At 54.4% G+C, this 26,555-nt stretch overlaps 2 protein-coding genes across 2 annotated transcripts in view; both read right to left on the bottom strand.

Annotated features, from left to right (window-relative positions):
* Kcnip3 (potassium voltage-gated channel interacting protein 3) overlaps positions 1-5,514 on the bottom strand; it is a 72,871-nt gene extending 67,357 nt beyond the window's left edge. The window contains exon 1 of the mRNA XM_050134407.1: positions 5,377-5,514. Within this exon, the coding sequence (XP_049990364.1) occupies positions 5,377-5,391 (15 nt within the window). The 5' untranslated portion in view covers positions 5,392-5,514. The remainder of the gene's footprint in view (positions 1-5,376) is intronic.
* Positions 5,515-11,120: 5,606 nt separating this feature from the next.
* Positions 11,121-26,325, bottom strand: Prom2 (prominin 2). Its single transcript, XM_050134386.1, has 24 exons — positions 25,921-26,325; positions 25,369-25,418; positions 24,798-25,000; positions 24,581-24,701; positions 24,299-24,362; positions 23,946-24,035; positions 23,434-23,636; positions 22,984-23,058; positions 21,947-22,010; positions 21,582-21,741; positions 21,141-21,293; positions 20,120-20,243; positions 19,590-19,681; positions 19,366-19,450; positions 16,899-17,045; positions 15,952-16,023; positions 15,163-15,255; positions 14,951-15,004; positions 14,594-14,674; positions 14,369-14,437; positions 13,560-13,649; positions 13,290-13,396; positions 12,910-12,982; positions 11,121-12,744 (listed from the first exon to the last, which is right to left on the bottom strand). Exons 1-23 carry the CDS (start codon positions 26,162-26,164, stop codon positions 12,919-12,921), a joined length of 2,505 nt encoding a protein of 834 aa, XP_049990343.1. The 5' UTR covers positions 26,165-26,325; the 3' UTR covers positions 11,121-12,744; positions 12,910-12,918.
* Between the last annotated feature and the right edge of the window lie 230 nt (positions 26,326-26,555).

Raw genomic sequence — 26,555 nt, 5'->3', positions numbered from 1 at the left:
CACTAGATACTGTTGTCCCAAGAGTTTTCACCAACTCAGCCCCTTGGTCCCAACGTCTTACCACGTGATTCCCCACCCTACATAGGCTCCCCGAAAGCCATGATGCCCGTGGTACAGTTGTCCTGCACACTGCTCATGACCTGCAAGAAACACCTCCTGTGAGAGTCTGTCTGGCAAGAAGATGGAGTCAGACTATTGGGGTACCTAAAGGTGAGAATCTTGGCAGCTAGTGTAGTCCCTGGCCGCAGAGAACCCCAAGTATCAACCCTAGGAAAGATTGGTAGAGGCAGTTAGTGGGCATATGCTACCCAAATGCTGTATAGCTAAAGGCTAACATACTTCTATCAAAATATCTAGCAATTCTCCAGAGATATATCAGGCAAATATGTGCATTCTAAGTGCATTGATATACACACTCACAAAGACACACACACACACACACACACACACACACACACACACACACCACAAAAGAAGACGAACACACTGCCTCATGGGTGGAAATAGCAGTGAAAACTTTTTCTAAAAGCGACCAGGACACACTGGATACTGGTGCAGAGGCTGCACCTTGCTTTGGGCAGGTGGGGGGATCTGGGACAGGCTGGAGTTATTTCAGGCAGCTGAGTGCAGAGGGAAGAGGCCCATAGCCAGTCAGCCAGAGATTTGAATGCTGGGCCCTCGTGTTCTCGCTGGGCAATCCTGGACCAGGTACTTGACTACCCCAAGCCCTGGTTTCTTCATCTGCAGATAGGGATCACAGAATGCCCTCCTAGAGATACAGGGAATACAGGTGAAGCAATGCATGCCGAGCCCCCTCCCCACCACGGCGATTATCTTTCTGGGCCCAAGTTAAGGGTTGTATTGCCTGTGCAAGGCAGCAAAAGCAATCCCCAAACTCCAAACTCAGGAACCTTGTGCTTGGAGATCTAAGGGGGCCAGGAGGGGTCTGCTACCTGGGGACCACATTGCCTGCCTGCTCATTTTTATTAAAAACAAAACAACCAAAACTCCAAAGCCTCTACTCTGTAGAATTAGGAGTGCCGCTAATGGTTGGGGCACTTATCTCACCTGACAGAAATTCCTGGGCCTTGACAGGGGATGGGTGCTCCAGGTTCTCACCCCCCTTCCTGTCCAGGAAGACTGTCCTGAGGCCAGGGTCTGAGACAGATGTGGGGCTAACCTGCACCCCTCCTTTTCCAGGGACTGCCTAGATGCACGCTGGCTCACCCAGCACCCACTAGTTGTTCGCTCTATTTCCATCGAATGGGACAGATGGCAGAAAGCGCTGGTGGGTGTTGTGTCGTGCAGGCCCCCAGGGACTGGGAATCTTTGTGATCCTAAGTCCGCCACCCACTCTGACACAGACAGATGTGAGCCAGGTAGTTCATCCTGGCAGGAGAAGCTGAGACAGTCACATGTCCTTGTGGGTGGGAGCACGTACTGGGATGTACATACCCGCACATGTGACTATGCACATGTCTCTGGGCCTCAGACTCGGGTGTTGCAGCAGCAGAGGAGGCCGGAACTGGACAGTCCCAGTCTTGTGTCTGGTGCCTGCTAACTTGCCAGGATAAGCGCTCCCCTATCCCTGGCAATGAGGACGCTCCACAACTCAGGTTGACTTAAGCTGTTCATTAGTAACCCTCTCTGTCAGGATGCCTTCTTAAGTTATAGTCTAGCAACCAGATATATAAGGTTCAGGCTAAATGTGTTAGTGAAGGATTTTATCCTTCGAGGAGGTTGGTGATATGAGACCATGGCACTGAGGGACAAAGTAACTTGTCTGTGTTCACACTGTTAAGATATGAAGGAGCTCGTGCTTGTCCCAGCCCCATCTGATGCAGAGGCGGGGCTCCCAGACCACAGGGGCAGCCCCGAGCCCTCACCAGCCACTTCCTCTGCGGTCAGGACTCTCTAGTCCCAAATAGTGAGGATAGGAGCTGATGGGCTTGCCACTTTTCTGTATACTTATGGGTCATTGGTGGCAGCTGCGGGATGGTATTCCCAGTTGCCCATAGGACAACACAAGGGCCTGAGCCCATCTGGGGCCCAGGCAGAGGTTATGGGCATATCCTAATCCCAGCAGGAAGTTAGAAGAGAAAGGCAAGTTTGCTTCAGCGGCATGGGGGCAGAGCCCTATCTAGAACCGAGCTGCCTGGGACCACTGCCCAGAGAGCCTGTCCAGAGAGAGGCTTTTACCGTAAGGCCTGCCATGGGCATGGCACCAGGGAAAAGGAGCTCCTATTTGTCCCAGAAGTCACCTATATGCTAAAGGCAGCAGAAGACAGCGGTGACGGGGCTGGGGATGATGCCCTTAGCCTAGTGTCTCTGCTCTGCCTCACAGAGTAGGAGTGGGGCGCAAGCCCGACGGAAGGGACAGCTGGACGGAGTGCTGACACAGGACAGGGAGAGCCGAGGGACAGGCCCCTCTTGGCTGTCCTCCTGCCCTGACAGCTCCCCCAGCTCCAGCTCTGGCACTGTCACATGACTGCTCTGTGGTGTTCTAGGATGTGGGCTGATTGCAGCTGACAGATGCACCTGTTCAAGGGGGAAAACATCAGTCAGCTGAGGCCGGGAGCTGGGAGAGCATTGTGAGTCACCCACACTGTGCACGCTTCCCGACAGGGCAGGGCTGGCCGAGGCAGAAACTCTCCTCCTCTTTCTCTGCCTTGAAAACCCTCATGGAGGCCTTATGGAAGAGCCTACAACCGCTCCTGAGAATCCCGGTGAGACCCAGAGGGTCAAGGGAGCAGAGGGTGCCCCTAAGGCCAGCCTGAGCACACCAAACAGCTCTCAACTTTTGTGGAAGATGAGGATGAGAAACGGGGACTGGACTGAGGTGAGCTAAGTTGCTAGAATGCTTTGCCTGGTGTGTATGAAGCCCTGGGTTTGAGCCCTGGCACGAACTGGTATGGTGGGGCACATCTGTAATTCCACCACTCAGAACCTAGAGATTGGGGACCAGAAGTTCAAGTGCATTCTCTGGTACAAAGCAAAGCCTGCTTGGGTTATAAGAAACAGAAAAGAAAAGAGGAGCGGAGAAGTAGGGGTTCTTTCACTCACACGTCTAGATCCACAGCCCTGAAAGGAGAAGCAGGGGCTAATGCAGGCAGGGGTTGTGGCTGAGGCAGGGTCACACCTGTGTCACTAAGAAGCAGGCTGAAGGTACAAACAGGTCACAAACTCTAGACTCAGCCCCCATTGGTTGCCTGGATAAAAGGGCGCTCCTCTCCCCTGGAGTCTGCTTCTGCCACTCCCTGCCTCCCACCCCCACCCAGTGCTTGGGGCCTGTGCTCTGGAGGACAAGACAGAGTTCAAATCCAGTTCCAACACCACTGGCAGCCTAGGATCCACCTCCTTTCCTCACCCACAGAGGAAGAACTACATGGGGACAGTGACTTAGAGGGAAGGGTGGTCCTTCGGGGCCACCTCCATCTCTGCCCTATCTAGCCACTCAGTTATTGTCTTTTTGAACAGAACGGATTAAGGTCCATCTTGCAAGATGCTGGAGAGGCTCCCAGGGCCAAACTGGTCCGTCAGGACACCTTGTCACCTCAGAATCTGGATGCTCCTCCTGACAAAGGGTTTGGCTCAGGAGACCTGCCACTGTGGTCAGTGCCCTCTCCAAGCTTTGGCAGTATGAAGAATGAAGACAATTAGTGCCCATTCTGCAGGGTCAAGTCGGGGAGGCAATAAAGAGATGGCTGGGGTGTATGGGGAGAAGGCAAGGGAGAACTTGGGGGGGGGCAGCTATTGGCTTTTGCAAGTGGGACCAACTCCCAGCCTATGCTGGTTGGTGTGCTTTCTGCTGCTAGGGACAAAGTTTGTCTCATAATCACCTGCTGGTATGGTACAGTGGGGCCTTCACCCAGTACCACCATCTCTGTGGACCAGGTTACACATAGGAATCCAGGGGCAGGCATAAGATGATGAACTACATGGGTGCCCAATTCTGGCCATGGTAGAGGTCATAACGGCCAAGAGAATGGCCAAATGGACTCTGGTCACTCACTCTGCCACTTAGTAGCATTAGTGGTAGTTAAGGTCCTAAGGAGACTTCTGGCAATTAGAACCACCAGAGAGGAGCGAGGAAAGGGGGCTGTCCCTTGCTGGCAGAAAGAGCCGGCTGTATGCACATCTATGCACACATGGCTGTAGAAATCCCCGTGTCTGTGGATGCACAGAGTCACATTGCCTGACTCTGGAGGTGGAGCAGGGGCGGTCACAGGGTTTATGTGACTGTGCTGACATGACCGTGAGGTCCATGCTCACACGGATGCTTGTGGGTGTACACAGCCCATGCTGCATGCAGTGTGCGTGTGAGTCTGGGACAGAGAGGGCTGCCAGTGCTTCTTCCCTGCCAGTCCAGAGGTTGCGAGGGACCCTCGTGCCTTTCCAGGAGCCCTGCTCTGGTACTCAAAAGGCTTTGTTCCATCTGCTCATTCTTCTGAGTCCCTTGGGCAATGGACCAAACAGAGCAGGGATAGTATCCTTGACTCTGGGGCAGTATGGCCTGAAACCAGTCCACACCCCTCCCTGGGCTGCTTGTCTTCATGGGGAATGGATGGGGGGTGGGGGTGGATAGAAAGTCATCTCTTGGGGGGAGAGACTGCCAGATACCAGTCCAATGTCTATTCTTTTTATAAGACCTTGATTTCCTTATTTGGGATGTTCAACTGGACCTGGATCTGGTCCTTCCTCCTTCTAAGCAACACCATCCTGGACTTTGGGCAGCATGCTGGGCTCCAGGCCAGACTCTCTGAGGGTCAACACTAAGTTGGGGCACAGCTGAGTTTTCTTGGCTCCATCCTTCCCCTCACCTCACAACTGTTTCATGAACTCTGCCTCTTTGCCTCCCCTCTCTTGCCATCTCCTGACAGCCCCATGGAGGTGGATGGAGCCGCTTGTGCCCTCATTAGGGGACCTCATGTTGCCTTAAGAAGAAGAGGGGCTCTTCATTCATTAACTGAAGGATTACTTGAAAACTGTGCTCATTGGCTAGCCCCCACGCACAAGACCCCTTATGTCTCCATGCTCCCCTGTCTCACTAAGGACAATGAGACTAGGTTCAGGGTCAGCGACCCTGGTCTCTGCTCCGGAGACCTAACTGAACAGAACCAGCCACGGAACTAACCTCAAGCTTCTTTCTCTTCTGTCCAAATCACCCAGAGCTTCTTATATCCAAAAGAGCCCCAGAGTTCCAGCCTTCCAGATAGGATGCCCCCAACAATTGCTTCCCCTTACCAGGTCAGCAGGCACAGCGGGTCAAGGAACGAGGCACTAGGAACACCCGTGAAGACACTCCCCAGTCAAGAGCAACACCCAAGCCCCAGGTTTCCCCAAGTCCAGGCAAGCCACCAGCCCATCAGCACCTACCTTGGTCCTCTGCATCTCCACAGCTGAAGGGGACTGTCACCAGCCTTCCCGCTTTGCAGCCCGAACAAGCCAGACTGCCTGGTCGGGCTGGCAGCTGCTTCATGTTTGCTTGGACCCAGACGCAATTGTCACTGGAGGTTTCTCCCCCGCCCCCTGCCCACTCCTTCCATTCGCCCTCCCTCCCTCCCTCCCTCCCGGGCCTTCGCTCCACCTCTCCTCTGCCTCTTCCCTCCTCCCTCTGCTCTCCCCTTTCTTCCTCCCTCCCCCTTTCTCTCCATCCCCCAGTTTCTCTTTCTCCAGGGCTCCTAAACCTGGTCTCTCAGCCTCTCGGTGCCCCTGGCTCTCACCCATCCCCCTCTAATACGTGGTCCGTTCCCACCCTTGCTAGTAACAGGGAAAGCAGGGAGGCCACCCCAACACCAGTCCCTGCCCAGAACAAAGAGGGGAGCCCTTGGGATTACATCACTGAAGTGACTCCTGGGGTTCTTCCACCTCTACTGATCTGCGTGGTTAGTCACCTCTGTGTAACCCCTCACAGGCCTTGCAATGTGGAAACCTTCCTAGCTGGAGCAAGCACGTCACATTTCCCCAGTTTCAGGGATTCTGGGCAGTCACGGGATCTCCCCCAGATCTCTAGGAGTAGGATGTGGGGATGGAAGAAGGAATCAGGGGTCCCAAGCATCCCCGGGAAGGCTCCTTCCTGCACTATAGGAGATGAGCTCTTGGGCATTTTCTCATCTTTCAGGGAACCCACCAGGAGCCAGGTGCCGAAACCTGTGCCAAGTTTCCCTTTTTGGCGCCCTGAGGAGCCTGCCTGTGCCAGTGGTTCCCATAGAAACGAAGCTGAGCCCGCCCCTCCTTCCCAGAAAGCCCTGGAGCACTTGCTTGCCCTCCCTACCCTGTCCCACCCCCTTTACATTGAGTCAGCCAATTAGCTCCAGCTGTCAGACCCTAGGGGCGAAAACCCCGAGGCTGTTGATCCCCCAGAGGCAGGAAGGCTGTCTCCAGAGGGGAGTGTTAGCTCTGTCGTCTGCCCGTCCGGACTCAATCTGGGCAAGGGACTCAGCTGATGAAGGGCTCTCTGGGAAAGGGGATGACGAGGACCGGACCGCAGAGGCTCCCGGGTCAGGGCCAGTCCCCCAGCTGTCTTCTGGGCATTAGGCAAGTTTCCACAAGGAAGGGCAGGTTGAGGCCTTGGAGTCCCGAGTGGGCTCTGAAGTGAAGGGTCATTATCCCAGTCTGTGCTAATGATGGTAAAATTCAGAAAAGTCCAGTCTTCGCCGACCAGACAGCTATCCAGGCTGTTCTTTCCAATCAGAGCCAGTTCTGGGAGAATTTTCTATCCACCCGTTATATACGTACGTCCAAGATTCAGGGATCAGCTTGGACACTGCTCATTACACAGCCCAGGACAAGTTTACTCAGGGCGCTTTCTGAGGAGGCAGGGTCTTCTGAGCAGTCCACCCCAAAGCAGCACCTCTTTCTGGAGAGTCACAAGTCTCTGCTTGGTACCCTTGCTGAAATTCTACTCCTCTGAGCCGCATTCCTTGGGAGTAACAGGCTGTGGCAGAGCAAGCCTAGTCCAGAGGCCTCCCCTCCTGGGCCTACCAGGCAGCCAGCAACCTCCTCCTACCGCTGCTTACCCAGCAGGTACCCCACATAAAACACAGGCACAAGGGAACTGTGCCCTGCCAGCAGCCTCAAGTCGCCTGACCCTCCTTCTTCCTTTGGTTATCGCGGGGATTTTTCTCAATGCCCTCAGACATTTCCAAGGTCCTTCTAGAATTTCTGGAAGATGGAGGAATGAAAAAGAGCCAAAGCAAGACCTCAAGTGAACCTCAGCCTTGTTCTGCCACGTAGGGACAGACTGTCTTCCCTAAAAGAAAGAGTCTTTGGAGCTCTGTTTAGGATGCAGAAGGAGGCCCAGTGTGGTGGTTCGGCAATACTTAGGCTGATGGGTTTTAGCTGTGGCTTCTTCAGGTGGGCTGGGAGGAGCGGTGTGGTGCAGTTTGCAAGAGGAAGAGGGAGGGATGACTCCGAGTCTCAGGAGGCTGTTCTCTTCTTAGTACTCCAACACTTGAAGATGCAGCCATGGGCCACTACAGCCAGCTGGAGCCCTTTCCACCTCTCCAGAAGAGAAATTCACACAACTACAGTCCTGGCAAACAGAACCATTCTCATCAGGACCTCTCCACACCAGGCTCAAGCTTAACTCTTTCCTTGCCAGCCCCTCAGACAGCTCTGGGGACCCTCCAGTTTCCACACCTTTTCCTCAGGCCCCTTCTGAGTCTGGCTCTGGCAGAGGGTCTGGGAGAGTGGATAGGGACATCTCTCGGGGTCCACACCCCACAGCCCTTACCTATGAGAGGGCCCCTACTGGGTGGAGGCCGGTCTAATCTCACAAGAGCTCCAGAGGTGTCTGTTGCCCTAAAAAATACGCCTTCCTCGGATGCTGCAGATCTCTCAGAAGTGGACACAGCCCGGAATGGTGAACATCCGCGTCACTTCTACAGTCTTCCTCAGACCCGTAGAACCTCTTTTGCCACAAGCCACTTGGAAACCTGACAGGCCCAGGACCCTTCTTGGGAGGGGAACAGAAGCAGTTCTTAAGTCACTTTAGGCACACAGCACAGTTAGGGCTCTCCTTTGGCTCGCTCTTAGCACACCTGCCCTGAAGTAGAGGCCATTGGGACCAAACCGGACTTCCAAAGGCAGGAGGCCTGCTCACAGAGGGGGGGGGGGGGTCAGCCTCCACTTAAGCTTCCTAGTTTGCTTTCTGTTGCTATGATAAACACCAGGACCAGCTTGCAGGAGGGATGGGCTTACTTCAGCTTACAGTCCATCACGGAGGGATGTTAGGGCAGGAACTGAAGCAGGAACTATGGAAGAAGCCTGCCTACTGGCTTGCTCAGCCTGCTTTCTGATACAACCCGCATCCACCTGCTCAGAGCTGGCACTGCCCCCAGGGGGCTGAGTCCTCCCGCATCAATCATTAATCAAGAAAATGCCCTACCTACCGGCCAGTCTGATGGCGGCATTTCTGCAGTTGCTGGTCCGTCTTTCCAGGTGGCTCTAACTCATGTCATGTTGACAAAAGATGAACCAGCAGCCCTAGCCATTCCTGGCGACCTTCCTTCTGGCCACACCAGATCTTCCACATGGCTGTTATGTGGTTGGGGAACCACGGCTAACAAGGAGCTTCCAACACCCAGGGGCAGATGCACCTGCTCTTGCCTGAAGTCTGTTCCTCCGCCAGGCATGGAACAGGCCAACGAATGTGGTCCCATGCCAACTCTCACCGGAGCCTTCAATCGGATCAGTAGCCCTCCCCTTAGTTCTGCATTTACACACAGCTAACAGTGATCCTACAGAGGGGAGAAGGAAGTGCCTGTCCCCTACATTCCCCAAACTTTAGGAATCCTACAAACCCCACTTGCTCTTTTTTTTTTTAAAGTGGTCAGGAAGGAGGCAAGGGCCACAGTACACATGTGGAGGTCAAAGGACGCCTTGTAGGAGTCAGTTTTCTAACTACGTGGGTCCTAGAGATCAAATTCAAGTCATGAAGCTTGGCAGCAAGTTCCCTTACCCAGAGAGCCATCCTGCTGACCCTCTTGTGCCTGTGGTACCTCTTCCTTCTGGCTCTAGTGAAGGGAGGCCTCTCCCCTCATCTTGGGCCTCACTTACTTCCCTCAAGTCTCCACTGGCCCTGACTCCTTGGTACCCTCAGTGTAGATGAGGGGGTGACTGTCTCGACCCTGAGTTCCACATCACCCATGAGCAGGAGTGGTATAGCTCTCAGTCCCCAATACTCCACCTCATCCTCACCCAGGTCTTCAACTTTATTACTGTCTGTAAGATTGGGGAAGTGTGAGGTGCTCCACATGGCATATCCGAGAGACTCAAGGAAAGCCTTATTTGCCAGGAGAAAAGGCTTTGTTCCATCCGGCTGGCTGCCAGCCTCTCGCTCAGTACATAACCTGAAGAGGGAAGGAAAGGGTTTTGGCCCTTGGTCAAAGGGAGGAGGGACATTGTCCGTGATCAAGCCTGAGCAAGGTCTCAGGTTGGACCCAGGCGATTCCAATGGGTACTGGAGTGCCACCAGCCTTGTAGATTCCTCTGGGTGGGTTTTGCCCATACCCAATCTCTGTGCCTTCCTTCTCTAAACCAAGTAGCTAAATGTATGCCTCTCTCTTGGCTGATACATAGCGCCTAGCTCAGTGGATAAATGTTTGTTCACTCTGCTCCAGCCCCAGGCACGTGGCCCTTGCTGTGTGCCCCCTGTGCTGCCCTAACCCACATGGTGCTTCTTTGGCAGAATCTGCCCCAGGGCCCTGCACTGAGCAACCAGGTGGAAATCTAGCAGAGCTCCCAGGGTCCCCAATCTGTCATCCCTCCTGCCACAGGGACACTAAGGACATCTGACTCAAACTTCCCTGGAGATATGGCCTCCCTCCCGTGCTGCCACAGGAGATGGGGACATGCGGGGAATCCAGTAGAACATGTCCAGGGTCATCTAACTTGATGACCTTGAAGTTGCCAGATAATTTCCTGGGGCTTCATCAGGCTCAACTACAGATAACAACAACGGCAAAAGGTAACTGCCATTGTGCATGTGTATGTGTGTGTGTGGGGGGGGGGGTTCAGCTTCTGTACAGAGCAGCTCCAGCCAGGTACCGCCCATCATTTTAAACCAGGAGAGCAGGCATCTGCTTCTCTCTACAGCTATTTTTGCTTCTTAACTGCCAGCACCCTCATCCCTGGGTGACCAGTGCCTACAGCAATAGCCTCTGAAATACTTCTCCAAACAGCATCCAAAAGGCTGTGACAAGGAGGCCGGGCGATGGTGGCGCACGCCTTTAATCCCAGCACTCGGGAGGCAGAGGCAGGCGGATCTCTGTGAGTTCGAGACCAGCCTGGTCTACAGAGCTAGTTCCAGGACAGGCTCCAAAGCCACAGAGAAACCCTGTCTCGAAAAAAAAAAAAAAAAAAAAAAAAAGGCTGTGACAAGGTTTCTGGGTGCTAAAGACAAGGAATAACTCCCAGTTAGACGTCACTTGTAAAAGAGGATGTGTGGTGTGTGTGCCTTTTGAGCATTTGAAATGATGTGTATTTAAGCTGTGGGGAGCAAGGGGGCCTGTAAAGAACCACAGAGCTGGAATGAAGATGTAGCTCATTGATAGAATGGTTGCTTAAAGCACATGAAGTCCTGGGTTCAAATCCCAGCATCATATAAAACAAGGCATGGTGGGAAAGGCGGGCTATTTCCATGCTAGGATGTGTTCTGATTCCAAAGGATGCTGAGCAGGGCTTTAAGTAATATCTGGTTAAAAGCCACACCCATCAAAAGGGGGTACCTGGCAAGTCTTCCATGCCCATCAAAAGAGGGGACCTGGAAAATCTTCCATGCTGTGGGGGGTAGGTGGAGTGAAGACTTGGCACAGACCCACTTTCCAGGGAACTTTAGTGGTCCCCAGCCACTGCTAGATGCACACGATATGGAAGACCATGTTACCCACAGCCGCCAATCGTTCTGACAGATGTTCAGATATAAGAGTGCCAATATCCAACCAGCCCTACCATGTGGAAGAGGCAAAATGAAACCAACAAAACCAAGAACCATGACAGCCACCAAGAGCAGGTCACCAGGGGCTCCCATCTGCACCAAAGACTCAGTTTAAAATCACTGCATGGAATATGCTCAGGCATCTAATAGATCAGATAACCAACTCTGACAGATCCAGAAATGACTTTTAATTGCTTTTATTTCATTTGTTTAAATCCCATCAATTATATCTAAAAAATACAGGGTGTCACTTCCTCACCCTCAAGTAACAAGTAACAACCAACAAGACAAACAAACAACAAAACAAACTTCTAACCTCTGGGAAAAGCCAAAAAAGAAAACAAACAAACAAACAAACAAAAAACCCAAACCACCAAAAAACAAAACAACCAAACAAAAGAACTTGTTTGAGAGTAATAATGTAGGAGTCTTAGCACATCAGGTACCACCATCCTGAGTCCTAGCAACAAAACTGCTGCTAGCTCAGAAGATGCAATTCCACACCAACATGCCCAGAAACACACTAACATAAAGGGCATCCCCTCTATGCCCAGACCCTGGCTCTGCCCTCAGCCTAGCTCTCAACTCCCGAGCAGCACTTGCTCACACCAAGCCCTGTTAAGGTTTTCCTCTCATCATGTTTGGCTTTCACAACCCTACATACAGGCTCTGAGGAGCCTCTCTACTTTATAGAAAGAAAGAAAGAAAGAAAGAAAGAAAGAAAGAAAGAAAGAAAGAAAGAAAGAAAGAAAGAAAGAAAGAAAGAAATTGCGGCTTGGGGGACCTACATCACATATTTGAGGTGCCCCAGCTAGCAGCATCAGAACCAGGCTGTGAATCACATGACCAGGCAGGCTCTGCTCCTCACACTGAATTGCTGCACAGTCCCAAGGTGCCTGCAGTCAGAGAGGCCGTGGGATTCTTCCCACAGATGTTCATTAAGCTGTTTACTGAACCTCAGCCTTAGGGCTCCAGCTTCAGGGACCCAGAGGCAAAGCTTATGGAAGTGACATGTTAATGGAACAGAGTCTCGTCCATATCGTCTCTCTTTTCTTTGTCCTTTCCAGACCCAGTGTCCAGCACATAGGGACCATGCAGAGACAAGTGAGGGGTGATCCCAGGTCATATGCTCAGGATGGAAAGAGGAGGGCAAAACTGTGTTCTTACCACCAGATCTTTCCTGGTGGGGGCCACCCATGCTACTGTCTCTGGGGCAAAGAGGGAGCCCATGTGGCCCACATCCCTGGTCCATTCTTAGAAGCCAGTGCTCAGAGGGAAGATGGGGCCCGGCGTGGCTATTTATAATCCAGGGTGCAGACAGGACAGCTCAGCCCTCAGACAGGCCTGTCCATGGAGAAAGCAAGCAAAGGGCTGGGGAGGGACCAGGAAGGAGGCTGGTGCATGTGGGGGAGGATCAAACTCAGACAAGGGGAAAGGGACTTGGACAGGAAGCAGGGAGAAAGATGGGGTAGATGGAAGGACCTGAGTCCACCTAAAGACGGGAGAAGGAGCTCCCGTGGGTGGAGAAGAGGCCCTTCCTGTTGCTGGAATACCACAGCAAGGAGGACAAGAGCTAGGTACCCAGAAGAACCTGTTGGCTCTATAGTTCAGTAAGGGCTGAGTATGACTTGGGTCTCGAGGAGAAGAGTACAAAGGTGGGACCAGGGAAGCTGGAGAAGGAGAGGGGACAGGCCAGCACCGGAGGCCAGCCTGCACTCTGGGAAGGGGATTACAATTCTTCTGGTCCAGGGTGAGACAAAGAAGAAGGACAGGAAGTCCTCAGGGATCACCTTGCCTGTTAGAAACTAAAAAGAAAACAGGTGAAGGCAGGTGTGTGTGGGGGGGTAGACAGGTCCCATCCACACTGACCCAGACCCCAAGCCTTCCTGCCCCCTCCTTCATGCTGAAACCCCAGATCTGAGCCCCTCCGATCAGGTTCAGGGGAATTATGGGGGAGGGGGACGACTCACCAGTGGGTCCTATAGCTTCAGGGAAGTGACCCTGGGGATATGGAAAAGCTGTGTCTCCTCGGAGCTGGTGGAGCTGTGACATCACAGAAGTAAAGTGAGTCCCCAGCACAGACCCTCGGCCCTGGCACAGGCTGACTGGAGGTGGCCCTGCCTCAGGAGTCCTCCAGAGAAGGATAAGTCCCAAAGAGCTACCCTCCAGGTGGTCATGTTGCAGCAAGAAAGATGCAGCAGGCTGATATGGGAACTATCAGGCCCCAGTACTCCTTAGAGCTGGGCCAGAAGCTCTCTCTACTTGGGTGGGGTCTGGACAGGGTGTGGCCCAATGGCTGCAAAGAATTCCTGGACATCTGATGCCCACTGTTGTTCTGACAGCCCCTTACCTGAGGCGTTTCCGGATGGGACGGAAGTATTTGGAGGTCTTGACGGCAAAGATGATGCTGGGGATGAGGAAGAAGGTGCACCACCCCAGGCAGAACCAGAAGGCATTCTGAACAGGAGATATGAGGTCAGCCCACCACACTGGGCAGATGGCGCCTTCCCACCATCCCTGTGCCCACAGGCTCTGCACTGACTCCACACGCCTGGCCTCATGCCCTCCTACTGTCCCTGTCCATTGGACTCTGTATTCGTGACAGGCTGGGGACACTCACCCAGGGGTCGGCCATCATGTCACATAGAATCACATGGCCATTGTCCAGGGCTGCAGAGAGGGGCTGGCAGGTGGCGATGTGTTGTGTCACCTGTGGTACCAAAGTGAGACAGGTATATGTGAAGACACCTGGGCCCACAGATGGGTACCCCACGTTCTGAAGAGGAGGCCAAGATGAACACAGAAGTCCAGGGACTTAGCTGGGGTCCACTTTACACGTGAACACGGAGTGGCAGGTGCAAACACAGATATAATGGTCATGGGTCCCCAGGAAGGTTAGGACACTGAACTTCTGGCTCAGCTTAGCCCTTGTCCCTTTTATCCACTCACCAGCCCACACGTGAGTCTCACTGCATCCCTCACTATGGCTGTAAGTCGTCGTTATTGGGGAGGGACCATGCATGCACACACATGCCTGTCCCCAAATGCATATACACAGACACTCACAGGCAAGCAAACCCCAGCTCAGACCTTTCCCAGAACCTAAGGGCCCTGGGATGTGTAAGAGGAGGTGAGCTTTGATGGTTGGCCTTAGACAAGCAGGGTGAGGGACCTATCTATGGAGAGGCATAGGGGCAAGGAGTAGATGGGATGTTCTAGAAAAGCTATGGTCAACCTAGCCCATACTTGGGTCTCACAAAAGGGCTGGGGGTAGAAGTCGGGTAAGCAGGATCTATTTTGTGAGCAAGAGTGCAGATGGCAGGTTTGGGAGTTTGCGTCCAATTCCAAAGGCCTGCGGTACCCCCAAAGGGCTCCATAGCTGGTCCACTGGGGTGGGTACACCAGGTGGGGTGCCGAGCCCTCACTCACCTCTTCTCTCACCCAGGCCACATACTGAGAGAAGTAGCCCATTTCCCTGGTCAGGAAACACTCAGAGGCCTACAGGAAAGAGAAGCTCATGGTTGGCCAGGATCCTGCCTCCCTATATCCCTCCACCTCTGACATCATCAGAACGAGCCTGGCTCTCCTGGGAGCCATAGTGAAAGCTGAGCTGGAGGGAAAGCCTGTGGTAGACACTCCCTGCCCCCAACTCACATTCCTCACGATGTGGCTGGTCCAGGCAGGCAGCTCTCCTTTCAGGCGAGTGACATTACCAAGAACGTTTGTAGTATCCACCTGCAGGAGACAACAGTCCAAATCAGCCATCCACCTATCCACTCACCCACCAATCCATCCAGCCATCCTACGATATACCACACAATCATTTTAACAGATGGAAGGGCAGGCTCTAGGACCCAGAGGCCAATAAAAGAGGTCCTTAATGACCTGACCCCTTTCCTCCTCCCCCTTCACCTTCCAATGGGACAAGACAGGGCAGAAATCTCAAAGCAGCTGCCCTGTCTTCCTCTAGTGCCCCCTGTTCCAACCCATCCTCCCACTCCCGTTAGCCACCTGCAGATCTGGGGCAGAGGACTCCAGGGCCCTGACACTGAGGTTGAGCTTGGCCTGTGGAGGAGGAATCAGGATTGTTAGAGGCAAGGATTCAGAGGCAGGCAACGGAGAACGTGGCTGGCCTCTTCCTCCTTTCATGGCCCTCTCTCCATCCCTCCTGCCCTCTCTCCATCCCTCCTGTCTCTCAGGCCCCAGACTCCCTTCAAGCTTACCACAAGGCTCTGCTGGGGGACGACCTTCTCCTGGTAGAGGCTTCGGAGTTCTCTGGCTTCCTCCTGTAGCTGCTGCCTCAGTACAGAGTCATTCTGAGGGCAGACCAAAAGGATTAGAAGGGTCCCCACCCCAACAGAGAGCAGCCCTCTGAGGAAGGTGAAAAGGGCTGGGTTCAGAAAGAAAATCCTCAAGCTCAGACTTTCCCTGATCTGGGTCTTCCCTGAGCTGGATGCTACCAAATCTGCCACAGCACCATGTAAACTGTAGCAACCACAGCTAAAACTGGGCCATGCTCTCTGCAAGGCCAAGGTGGCTGTGGAGTCTGAGGTGTCTCAGGGAGAACTTCAGAAATTTGAGATATCTGTAAATACAGAGAGAGGCCTTCCTGTGGGGAATGCATGTGTCCTTTGGGAGAAGGGGTCCTCACAGCACTGTCCTGACAGAGTCTGGAGCTGGCCCAGCTGTGTGAGGCTAGGCCAGAAACTCCATCTGCTCAGAGACTAGGACAGTCTGTAGACACAGTGACAGAGGTCCAAAGATGCAAAATGGCTTGCCCAAGGCCACACAGCAATTGGCAGCAGAGCCTGAATGGGAGCTGAACTTGCAGATCCTCAGCCCAGCAGCAGGGTAAAAAGCCTCACCACCTGAGGGTGGGGCCCTCCGTGCCCTGCCTCTCTTCCTGTCCCTTCTCCAATCCCAGCATTCCTAGTCTTCCCCTCCACCCCCCACCCCGTCCAGATCTCCTTCTTGACCACTGTCTGGCTACAGGGTCTCCGCTCCCTTCTCACTTGAGCCTGGGCCAGTCCTTCCAGCTCCCGCGCCAGCTGCTCCATGTCAGTCTCCACTACAGGCTTCTGGATCTGAGGGAAGACAGGAGACACCAAGAAGGCTGAACCCAGATGTCCCTGGATACCCCCAGCCTCTGAATCCCCAGACTTGTCAACTGTGCCCTGCTCCAACTATGTTCAATCATTTCCACCCCGCCCCGCATCTCTATCTATTATCTCAGAGAAGGTCTCATACAGCTGAGGCTGAATCCAAGCTTGCACATCCTCATCTTCCCTCTCAAGTGCTGGGTTTAGGCACCTGCTACCACATCAGGCTTGATGTGGCACTGGGGATTGAACCCAGTGCTTTGTGCATGCTAGGCAAGCTCTTTACCAATTGAGCCATATTCCCAGCTCCAGCTAAGTCTATTGTGACGTGAGTCATGGTGAGCTTGAACCGCAGGTGTGAAGTGTTTCAGAGTCCAATGGACTAGAAAAATAAAGATGCTCTCTGGAGTGACTTGAAGAAAAGCCAGTGTCCAGCCGGAGAGAGGGCTCAGCAGTTAAAAGCACTGGTTGCTCCTCCAGAGGACCCGGGTTGGATTTCCAGCACCCACTTGGTGGCTTACAACCATCTAAAACTCTAGTCTCATGGTTTCATCTGCCCTCTTCTGGTCTCCACAGGTACTGCATGCATATGGTACACAAACATACATGTAGGCAAAACACCCATACACGTGCGAAACTAAGTATGACACCACCATTCTTAGCAGCAGTGGGTTCAGGACCATGAACAGCGACTCATGGTCTTGCTTAAAGGACCTGGAGAAGTGTCCTAGTTCCTTAACAGGAAGACGTCCCAGGAGCAGAGAGACTGTGGGGAGCTGGAAAGAGGCCAAACACACACAGACTGGCACTTCTGTTCAGTGCCACATCTTGCTGGGTCACCAGATGTGCCCCTCACTGACCTGTACCAGGAAGTTTCCATAGTGGATTTTCTCCAGCCTGCTACCTTGCAAAGCCTCCAGGTCTCGGCGGGCAGCGGGGCTCAACAGGTCTAGATCCTTCACATCCACTCTGAAGTTCTGAAGCTCCTCCTGGAACTTTTGGGTGTACTGGAGGAGAGGACAGGATGAGGCACATTGCTGAGCCTGGTCGCTTGGCTCAAGGGCCATCACCTAGTTTTCCAGGTGGACACACCCTCGCAGGCTTCCAAGAGAACTCTACTCAGAGCCCTGGCCTGCTTCCAGGGACCATGTGACAACTGTGCTCTGGCACAGACTTGCCTGTTGGGGAATATTATTTTAAGGTGTGTTATTTTTGTTTGTGTGCATTTGTTTAACTCTGTGAAGCTGTGTTATTGTGCCTGTCTGAACACCTGATGATCTATTAAAGAGGTGAACAGCCAACGGTGGGGCAGGAGAAAGAAATAGGCAGAGCTGGCAGGCAGAAAGGATAAATATGAGGAGGAATCTGGGAGAAGGAAGGATTCAGGGAGCAAGAGAAGGAGAAGAGGACACCAGGGGTCAGCCGCCCAACCACACAGCAAGTCACGGAGAAAGAAGTAAAGTAAGGTATACAGAAGTAGAGAAATAAAAGCTCTGAGACCAAAGATAAATGGGATAATTTAAGTTAAGAAAAGCTGGCAAGAAATTAGCCAAGTTAAGGCTGGGCATTCATAACTAAGAATAAGCCTCCATGAGTGATTTATCTGGGAACTGGATGGCGGGCCCCCACAAAGAGTAAAACAGACAACACTTTCCCTGGCCACCTGATACAAAGTAGCTTTCTGGCCCTTCTTTATCACATCCTCTGTATTAAGGTTTTCACAGCGCCTATACTCTCAAGTTTCTTATCCCTGGGCTTGTTAATTACATCAGCTCAATAGTACCAGGGACTGGGACACTTCTACTGTAGGGTCCCTCGTCTGCAGCGGAGTCTGTCAAGTGGTCGGTGAGATCCAGTTTGTAGATTTGTGAATGAACTGACGAATGAATGGATGAAGAGTGAATGGCACACGCACATTTCCAGGAATGGCAGTCAGCATTTGCCTGTCTTGTGGATATGACATTCAGCTTCAATATCAGAAACCAGCCATCTCTGGTCGCCTCTTCCCACCTTACTAGGCAACTTTCCTCCAAGGAGAGGGGGGACGCCAGCTCTCTTGGTAGCAGCATTCCAGACATAACTGACAGGGATGGGACATGAAGCAGCCGTCTGGTGCCCTGGATGGCACATTTTATCTTTCTGATCTATGCAGATTGGCTTTTTAGAGTCTCTCCTGAGAAGTTTCTTCAAGATCACCATATAACCTCAAAGAACTGCTTGGTCCCTCAGAACCAGGGCCTCATTGGTCCACACTTTTCTGTAAGATGGACCCCTCCCCTCTCCAGGGCTGAGATCACCTAAGGCTAAGATGACTTCCAGCTACCAGGGCTGGCGATCCCTGTGCCCAACTTGCAGAGTCTCCAGCTATGGGGTCACTGTCTCTGATGAACGATTCTGGAGGGAAAAGGCACTGACATTTAAGCAAGCATCCCTAGCCATGGCTTAAGGCATCGAGTCAGGACTGATCTTGTTTGACTGTGCCATCCCATGACTTGGGATGGAGATAAATCCAAGCGGTTTCTCGGGAGCACCAAAATGAGCTAGTTTTGTGTGGGCAGCAACAGTACTAGCTGGGGTATGGAGGGGCACAGAAGGAGTGCTTCCTAAGACATGCTTAGAGAAATGGTTCTTCAGGGCCCTCTTCCCCGCCTTTCCTAAGGATGGAGAGAGGGAAAAGGGCATGTTCATTCTAAAATGCACCCCCTTCCCTGGTTCTAAAGCTTTCTCCTGTCAGTACTGATAGGGACCTCCATCCTCCATTGCTTCCACTCTGCCTTTCCACCCGCTTCAGAACCAAGGTCCAGTCTAACTCCCTGCACCGCCTCTGGCAAATGAGCCACCTGAGTCCTGGGGAGGATGGGCAACCTGAAACTCTTGTGGGGGTGGGGATAGACTCTGCCACGGCCAACAGCTGGCTCTGAGGTGCGCAGGCCCCGAGAGCTTTCTACAGGTGTCACCCCGTTGGCTCAGGAGCACCGCTGTTCCTTCCACTCTCAGCTAGAACATGCCACCCAGGACCTGTCCTCATCCGGACACACCGCCCCCACTCTTACTGCCCCTGTCCTCTCCTCCATAGCCTGTGCTGTATGAAGCTTTCCCTGGTGCACATGCTCAGAGATGCTCAGGCAGCCAGATACTCACTCACCCATTCACAGCCCTAGAATCTTCCATAGCTTAAGCCCTGGATAGGCCCTGAGTTGGTTGCTAAGACCTCTGGCTTGAGGTACCTTGATAAGAGATGAGTTGAGAGACAATGCCCCAGAGGAACAGAAGGAAAGGATGCGTAGGAGGGGTGGAGTCTTAACACCTTCTAGAACATCTTCTTACCTGTTTGATATCCAGGTGCTTATCCAGGTCATAGGAGTCATTGAGCTGTAGAACCTTCCAGAGTACTGCCCCTGCCTTACACTGTCTGGGGGAAGGAAGACATCCATCAATCAAGAGCCACCAAGGGTAGCAGGTGAGGCTGGCATCACCCTAAGGGGGACACCCACTTTTGCACCTCCCTTCTATTTCCCTGCTCCAGCCCCAACCCCAGGTCTCCTACTCACTGATAGGCCTGGAGGATGCTGATGTTCTTCCGCAGGCCAAGAAGGTAGGACAGGTTCATGGATGCGGGCAAGTTCCCCGGGGTGTCTACAAACTGCCGGTGGGCAGGAAGAAGTGGGGCATAGAGAGATGAAGGGCAGAACCGCCCTGACGCTTGGTGCCACCCGTTACTCGCTCTAATTCAAATGACTCTATGCCCTGATTCCTCATGGGGACTTTGCCCATAAATCTTTGGCAGCGGTACAAGCAGGGCCTTCAGCACAGTGCCCTTCCCAGACTCAGAGTTAGGAGAGAACGTGGGTCCCCTCACCTGGAGCCCTTGTTGGGACCTGGGGCATACACAGGGGCTTGGGGTTCATGGGTGTCTCATGGGTGTCTCTCTATCTGCTCCCCCCCAAACCCCATGCGTCTCCTCCTCCTTCCTCCTGTCCCTCTCTCCTGCTTGCACCTCTGGCTCCCACTTCCTTCTGATTCACTTTCTTGGCTCAAACTCCCTTCAGCTCCCTCTGAGCTGGAGCAGGCCCAGACCCACCTCGTACAGCTCTCCGCTCTCCCAGCTCCGGCACACCAGCATCTGCACGTTGCCACCCACCAGGAAAGTGGCAAAGACGAGGAGGATGAGGGGGGCTGCAAAGAGGAAGCTGAAGGCCACACCTCTGGAGGTGAGAGACATGGCTGAAGGAACATGGAAGCTGACAGCCCTGGACCAGGCCTGTCCCCACCCACATCCTGGGACCTGCACAGGCCATAGGCTGACAACAAGGCCTGCCTCCTGGGCAAGGAAGGATAATCCAGCACTCCTGGCAGCTTCTTGGCACCCCCACCCCACCCCCATCCAATTGCTCAGGCCTGCTGCCCTGAAACCCTAGAGGCCTGCTGGAAGAGCCGTTTCTGGACTTAAAGTCCAGGGAAGTGACCCATCCCTGTGCTCACCTTTCTAGGTAGCCATTGGCATAGCAGACATGACTCATCTACTTAGATAACACTTCAAAGGGACTGAGCGGTAAGGGCCCTTCCACCAGGGCCACTGACTTACAGAGCTTCTTTGTGAGTGGCCACAGCCCCAGGCCAGGCCATGAGGCTTGGAGAGTAAAGTGTGGGGTGGATTTCAGTTCCTCGCTAATCCCTTCGATTGGGCGCCTTGTATAATGAACAACCTGGCCAACCGTATGTGGCCCGCCTTGGTCTTAAAGGCCATCTAGTTTAAGGGTGGCAAGCAGATGCTGCCTTTGTTGCCGCCTCCTGATGACGGCTTTGGGGCTGCCTAGAAGCCGAGCTAAGGATTTCGGCACTGTGTCTGGGCTTGGTGCGTTTGCTATAGTTACTACTGGGGCTGTCCTTGCATCAGCCCAACCCCCTTAGATAGAGGAGGACACTGGGGCCCAGAGAGGTCATTGCTTCACCCAGAGTCACCCAAGGAATGGGGACCAGGTCAGTACCAAGTCTCAGTCTCCTGACTTGCCAGACTCTACTCCTGTTGCCATACCAGGAAGAATCTGGCAACCCAGCAGTGAAGGCTCCTTCTCCCCCCATCACCCCCAGCCCCTTCTTACGCCATGAGGAAGCGGGCTCCAGCCTCGCCTCTGGCTTCGGAGTGGCTGGGGTCCTCCCTGGCAAACAACCCCCAGATGCCTAGGCTGAGGCCGAGCAGGTTACAGATCACCACAAGCAGTATGGCAGAGCACAGCACACATCCCAAAATCCACCTGCCGCAGAGAGAGTAGGGGGCTCACTGAGAAGGAAGGCAGCTGGCACCAGAGGGCTGGCCCGGGACCTAGGTTTCTAGGTCCCCAGACTGAATCTTTAGAAGCAGAGGTGCAAACATTTCCTGAGGTCTCATAGCTTTTACAGGGTCCCCAGGCTCAGGTTTGGGGATACACAGTCAGGTGGAACATGGAAGCCATAGGAATAGGTTCTTGGCTTTAAAAGGAGGCAGCAGTATTGTCAGGCTGGAAGTGGACGGGGATAGAATGGAGGCCCAGGGTGCCGCTCACCTGTATTTCTCGTATTGTTGCAGCTCCTGTAAGAAGGGGCGGCTGCGCTGTTCCAACCCCTCCAGCGCCTGGCTCCAGCGGGAAGCTGCCTCTGAACCTGGGAACCCTTGGGCCAGCATCCTCACACCTTCAGGCTGCTCAGCCAGCGCCTTCTTCAGATCTGCCCAAAGCTACAGGGTCTCAGAGGATACAGAGGGTACCCAGGGCCCCTGGGACAAATCCCCAGAACCCATAGAGAGCCCACCGGACAGGGAAGACATCCATCCCCACCACTGCCCAGCTCCTCTCTCAGCAAGCCTCCCTGGAAGGGGTACAGTGGGGGTGGCATGCCAGGAAGCCAGTCAGGCCCCTGAGCAGGGCCTCACCTTGGACCACACTGGCCGTCTGCACTGCAACCAGGAGCGGGAGGCTATTGAAGGTGGTGTTCTCCTGTGGAACCAAGCAAGGCTGTGTTTGTCGCTTTTTGCCTGGAATTCTACCTTGGGGTCTCAAGGTCAGGGGCCCAGAGGGAGGGTGCTGCTGTTTAATGGTGCCAGAAAAGGAAGTGATCCTCTTGTCCTTGCAAACACGGCTTCTCCTGCTTAGCTCAACTCTTCCACACAAGGCACCGGCTATGCACAGCCACTTCCCAGACAGCGCTGGCTTTTATCTCTCACCTGTCCCCACCTATCCCATCCTAACAACCGGCTCTACTCCCTCAGTCCAGCTCCAGCCTCCATCCACTTTAGCCCCAGCTTCCTTCTTCCCAGCCTCCCAGCATAGCTGACTCACTGGTTCCCCAACTCCAGGCCCTGGGTCACAGGCTCTGACTCACATGGCGGCACCTCCTCCCCCCCCCTTCCCCGGCCTTGGCTGTCCTCCACTCAGAGAGCAGGCCTGCCTGTCGGGGTACAGCCAAAGCACCTGCTCCCTTTTGGCCTGAAGACCCCATCCCTGAGGGGAGCCCAACTCCTCTTTCTGAGCTGCACACCTGCCTCTCCCATCTGACTGCAGTGGGGGCTGGCACAATGAGCATCTAGCTCAGGCTGCCACTGGGTGAGGGTGGACTCAAGTCCTGGATTTAACTGAGGTCTTTTTCTTCCTTCCTTCCTTCCTTCCTTCCTTCCTTCCTTCCTTCCTTCCTTCCTTCCTTTCTTTCTTTCTTTCTTTCTTTCTTTCTTTCTTTCTTTCTTTCTTTGAGGGAGGGTTTCTCTGTGTAGTGCCGGATGTCCTGTAACTCAACTCTGTAGACCAGGCTAGCCTCGAACTCAGATCCCCTGCTCTACCTCCTGAGTGCTGGGATTAACGGTGTGCGCCACTACTGCCTGGCTCACCCAGGTTCTTATTCCAGAGAATGAAACGGAAGTTCTTCCCTTGTTAGTTCTCAGGCAGGAGGAGACCAGGTAACCAAGATAGGGCTTACCCTCTGGACCATGCTGGAGAAGTTGGCCTCTGGGACATCCTTCAGCCGATGCAGGACATCATCCACAGGGGGCACCTGAAATATAGGGTTCCGTGACATGAGAAGGACCCCTACGAGAGGAAGGAGGTGCCTCGGAACCCTTAGTGTCCTCATATGTAAAATGGGGACCACAGAGACCCCCTATCACCCAGGGAGGCGGTGAGAACCCAAGAAGCTAATACACACGAGGCTTGGGGCTGTGTGTGTGGCCCATGGAGAGCTTTGGTTCACTGTAAGAAGGAAGAGTCCTTAACTCTGGGTGCTCTGGAAAGGAAGGCACTGCCCAGGGAAAGTGTTCTCTGAAAAGTCAGCCTCATGAAAGCCACCTGACTACCAAGATGCTGGAGGATGTCAAAAGTGTAGGCTAGACCAGCCCTCCCAAGTCCCAGTGGGCTTGTTCGGTGCCTGCACCTGGCTGAAGTCAGCACCCAGCTGCAGGGCACTGGCCCGGCTTAGGGCTCCCTTGCAGTTCCCGCGGCACCAGCTCTCCTGAAGCAAGGTGAGCAGGCGCTCCCGGTGTGCCCGCACGGGCGGTTCCAAGTGCTGCTGCCCCTCCTGCAGCTCCACAGAGGTGGTGTTCAGGGCTCGAAGGTGGTCTGTGGAAACCTGCAGGGCTGAGAGAGTCACACGTGGCCTGAGGGTCTCCTCTCTCCCTGGTGTCCTCAGCACCTTAGCAAAGAGAGACACCGCATTCTTTCCCCCTGGCTAAAGGGGTATAAACTATCTATAGCCACAATGGACACTGCCGCTGGGCACGTGTGGCCAGGGAGTAGGCAGAGATGCCCATACAGGATCCCAGCATAATGGGAAGAAGGGCTCGGGTGGAGCTGGGGCGGTACATGCAAGGGGCGGGGGATGGGAGAATTGACTCCTGGAAGACACCTGCTGGACCCACCCACATACAGGGCACTGGTCCAACTCACCCTGGCCCAGGCTGTGCACTGAGGCTAGCACCGGGTACACTGTGCTCTTGAGCTGGTTGTGAATTATGTTCCCAAGGTTCTCACCGACACCTGGACAACACAGGACATTTGGCAGCAATGTTCTCCCCCTCCCCCTCCCCCCAGGAGCTGAGGACATTCCCATTGCCTCCCATGAGCCCTGGGCTCTGCAAGGTGGTGTTAGCCTCCTTGTCCTGCAGAAGGATGACTGCTGCATAGGGAGATCCCTCTGTGTGAAGTGGTACCCTGGTGCAGTCCAGGTTAAGGGAGCTGGGATGTTTCCCCAAGGCAGGCCAGGGCAGAGGGACCTGGAGCCGGCCACCTGTAACCCTCACCATCCAGCTCCTTTGAGACTCGCTCCTGGGGCACAGAGAACCGCTCAGCTACAGCCTGAAGCTCCTAGACAAACACAGTGAGTTAAGTCATCCTCCCTCCTTCAGCAACCCCATCCGTCAGTTAGGCATTTCAGGGACTTTCCAGCAGGTGGCAGCCAAGTGCACACAGGAAGGGACGCCCTCCCTGCTTGGCAGGTTTACAGGCTGCAGAGATGCAGTTCTCTGGGTCTGCCTTCAAGCAGGGTACTCACACACAGATTGAGAGAATTGTATAGTACTCACTCCAGGCACATCAGACACCAGGCCTCTTAGGCTGAGCAGGGTCTCAGGGACAGCTTCCACACTGGGGCCTGTCTGACTATGTGTGTACTGGTTCGTAGCAAAAGCACAGACCATACCAATCCTGCAGGGACGGAGGCCAGGAGAAAAGGGTTTACCGTGTGCCCAGGAGCACAGGGCCGCCATCCTGACCTCCCCCCTGACCTATGCAGCCTCTCACAGAAGCACGAGGGTGGTCAGCAGCAGGAAGGACATGAGGGTGCCGCGTTCACAGGCCATGGCCTTGTGCTCCGTCTTCACTCGGCCCCCGCAGCGCCGGCGGCAACGGCAACAGCAGAAGCAGAGCCCAGTAGCGGGCACCAATAGGAGGTAGAGGCCGGCAATCACAGCACACACCACGTAGCCTGCCTCATACCGAACCACCTGGGCAAGGCGGCGAGGCATGAGGGGGCAGCCCTGCCTTCCCCCTCCTCCAGTGGAAGTTAGAGGTGGGGAGCATGCCCGTGTGCCTCTACTTGGATCCTGGCGAACCCAGGCAGGATGTGCGAGGTGAGTGGTGCCCTTGCTCATTACCCATGACGGATGGGAGGTCCAGGTCTAGGGGCACTGGAGATCACTGCAAACAGCAGCACCAGCAAAAGGAAGACGCGGGGCTTGACCCCAGGAGGGAAAAGGATGCCTAAGCCTCTGGCAAATGCTCAGCAGGGCGCAGGGCGGGCTGAACAGAGCAGGTGGGGGCCCTTCTGCTCGCTCTTAACTCCCTCCCCCAGCACCTGCGGCTCAGTCCTCACCTCATTCGTCTTTGCAGAAGATGGATCATTCAGCAGGGCCTTTATCAACTCTAGGGAAAGCAAGCAAGCCAAGGGTTTGGGGACAGCCGCTGCCTAGCCCTGGTGCCTAGCCTCTCCCCCATTGACAGACTCAGGGAGGTTCTTAGAGAAGGCAGTGTCATGTGGCTGTGACAGCTTGCCAGGCCTCATCATGCTGCAGGAGAGGCAGCTGGTAGAAGGCCGGCAAGCAGATCTTCTGGGCCCTTCTGGTAAGCACTGCAGCTGGCCTGGTAGTCCTTCCCTTCCCTCTTCCGGCCTCTTTTGGCCCTCCTGACCCCTGACACTGTGACACTGAGACTCTGAGCCGGATTTAACTTTCTTGCACAGAGTCCCAGCCCAAGGTCAAACAAGAAGGCTCGGAAGCTGCTCGTGGAATCCCAGAACGCACGGAAGAATAAGGCTGTGTAGTGTCAGGAACCTCACTCACCCTGTCAAGCGCTTGTTGACAGGATGTGCACAGTCTAGCTGGGGGCCCAGTGCCTGCGGAGGTCCGCTGGGGGAGGGGACACTCACCCGACGGGAAGGGGTTGAGCTGAACTACGGAGAGGAATCGCCTCACGGTGCCATAGAGGGAGTCCAGGGGCCCCGGCGCGCGGACACGAGGGGCCAACCATCGCGTCCTGGCTGCTGGAGTGAATACCAGATGCTCCGCGGGAGCGAAGGACCCACAGTCGGCGGCCACAGCTCCGGCTAGGCTCAGGGCCAGCCCCAGGCCCAGACCCAGCAGGGGTACCACGAGGCCGGGCGAGCACGTCATGAGTTCGGGCGGGTGGGCAGCACAGGCTCGGGCGGCGGACAGGGCGGGCCAGCACCGGGCAGGCCGTGCATCCTTCTGCAGCCTTCTTCCCTCGGTTCCTGTCGCTCTACAAACCGGCCCGACAGGTTTGGGCTCTGGAGCTACCAGGTCGCCAGCCGGGAGCGTAGGAAGGGCAGGGGCGGAGGCCGGATAGGGGGCTGTGCCGGGCCCAGCCGCCCTTGGCGATCTCAATGAAGCCTGTGCCTCTCTTCCCCTCCCCACATGCCCCACAAGCCGGGCAAGGGCAGTCTGGAGCCCGTCCAGGGGGTACCTCAGAGTCTCTGGAATATCTAGGGTGGCCCAATTTCAAATAAATTTCCACACTCAATGCCAGCAACCCAACCTGTTTAAA

The sequence above is a fragment of the Alexandromys fortis genome, unplaced genomic scaffold (genome assembly GCF_014885135.2).
Source record: "Alexandromys fortis isolate MF-2015 unplaced genomic scaffold, M_Fortis_MF-2015_v1.1 scaffold_6, whole genome shotgun sequence".
Taxonomy (NCBI): Eukaryota; Metazoa; Chordata; class Mammalia; order Rodentia; family Cricetidae; genus Alexandromys; species Alexandromys fortis.
The sequence above is the reverse complement of the archived record's forward strand: the minus strand, read 5'-3'. Positions and strand labels throughout refer to the sequence as shown.

Bases quoted from the DNA above. Each gene is read 5' to 3' on its own strand.
- Prom2 (XM_050134386.1), bottom strand. From the start codon at position 26,164: ATGACGTGCTCGCCCGGCCTCGTGGTACCCCTGCTGGGTCTGGGCCTG. The intron at 22,011-22,983 runs GTAAGCCCTATC...TTGGTTCCACAG, and splicing joins TCTCCAGCATGGTCCAGAGG to GAGAACACCACCTTCAATAG. The intron at 21,294-21,581 runs GTGAGCGGCACC...TCTCTGCGGCAG, and splicing joins CAACAATACGAGAAATACAG to GTGGATTTTGGGATGTGTGC.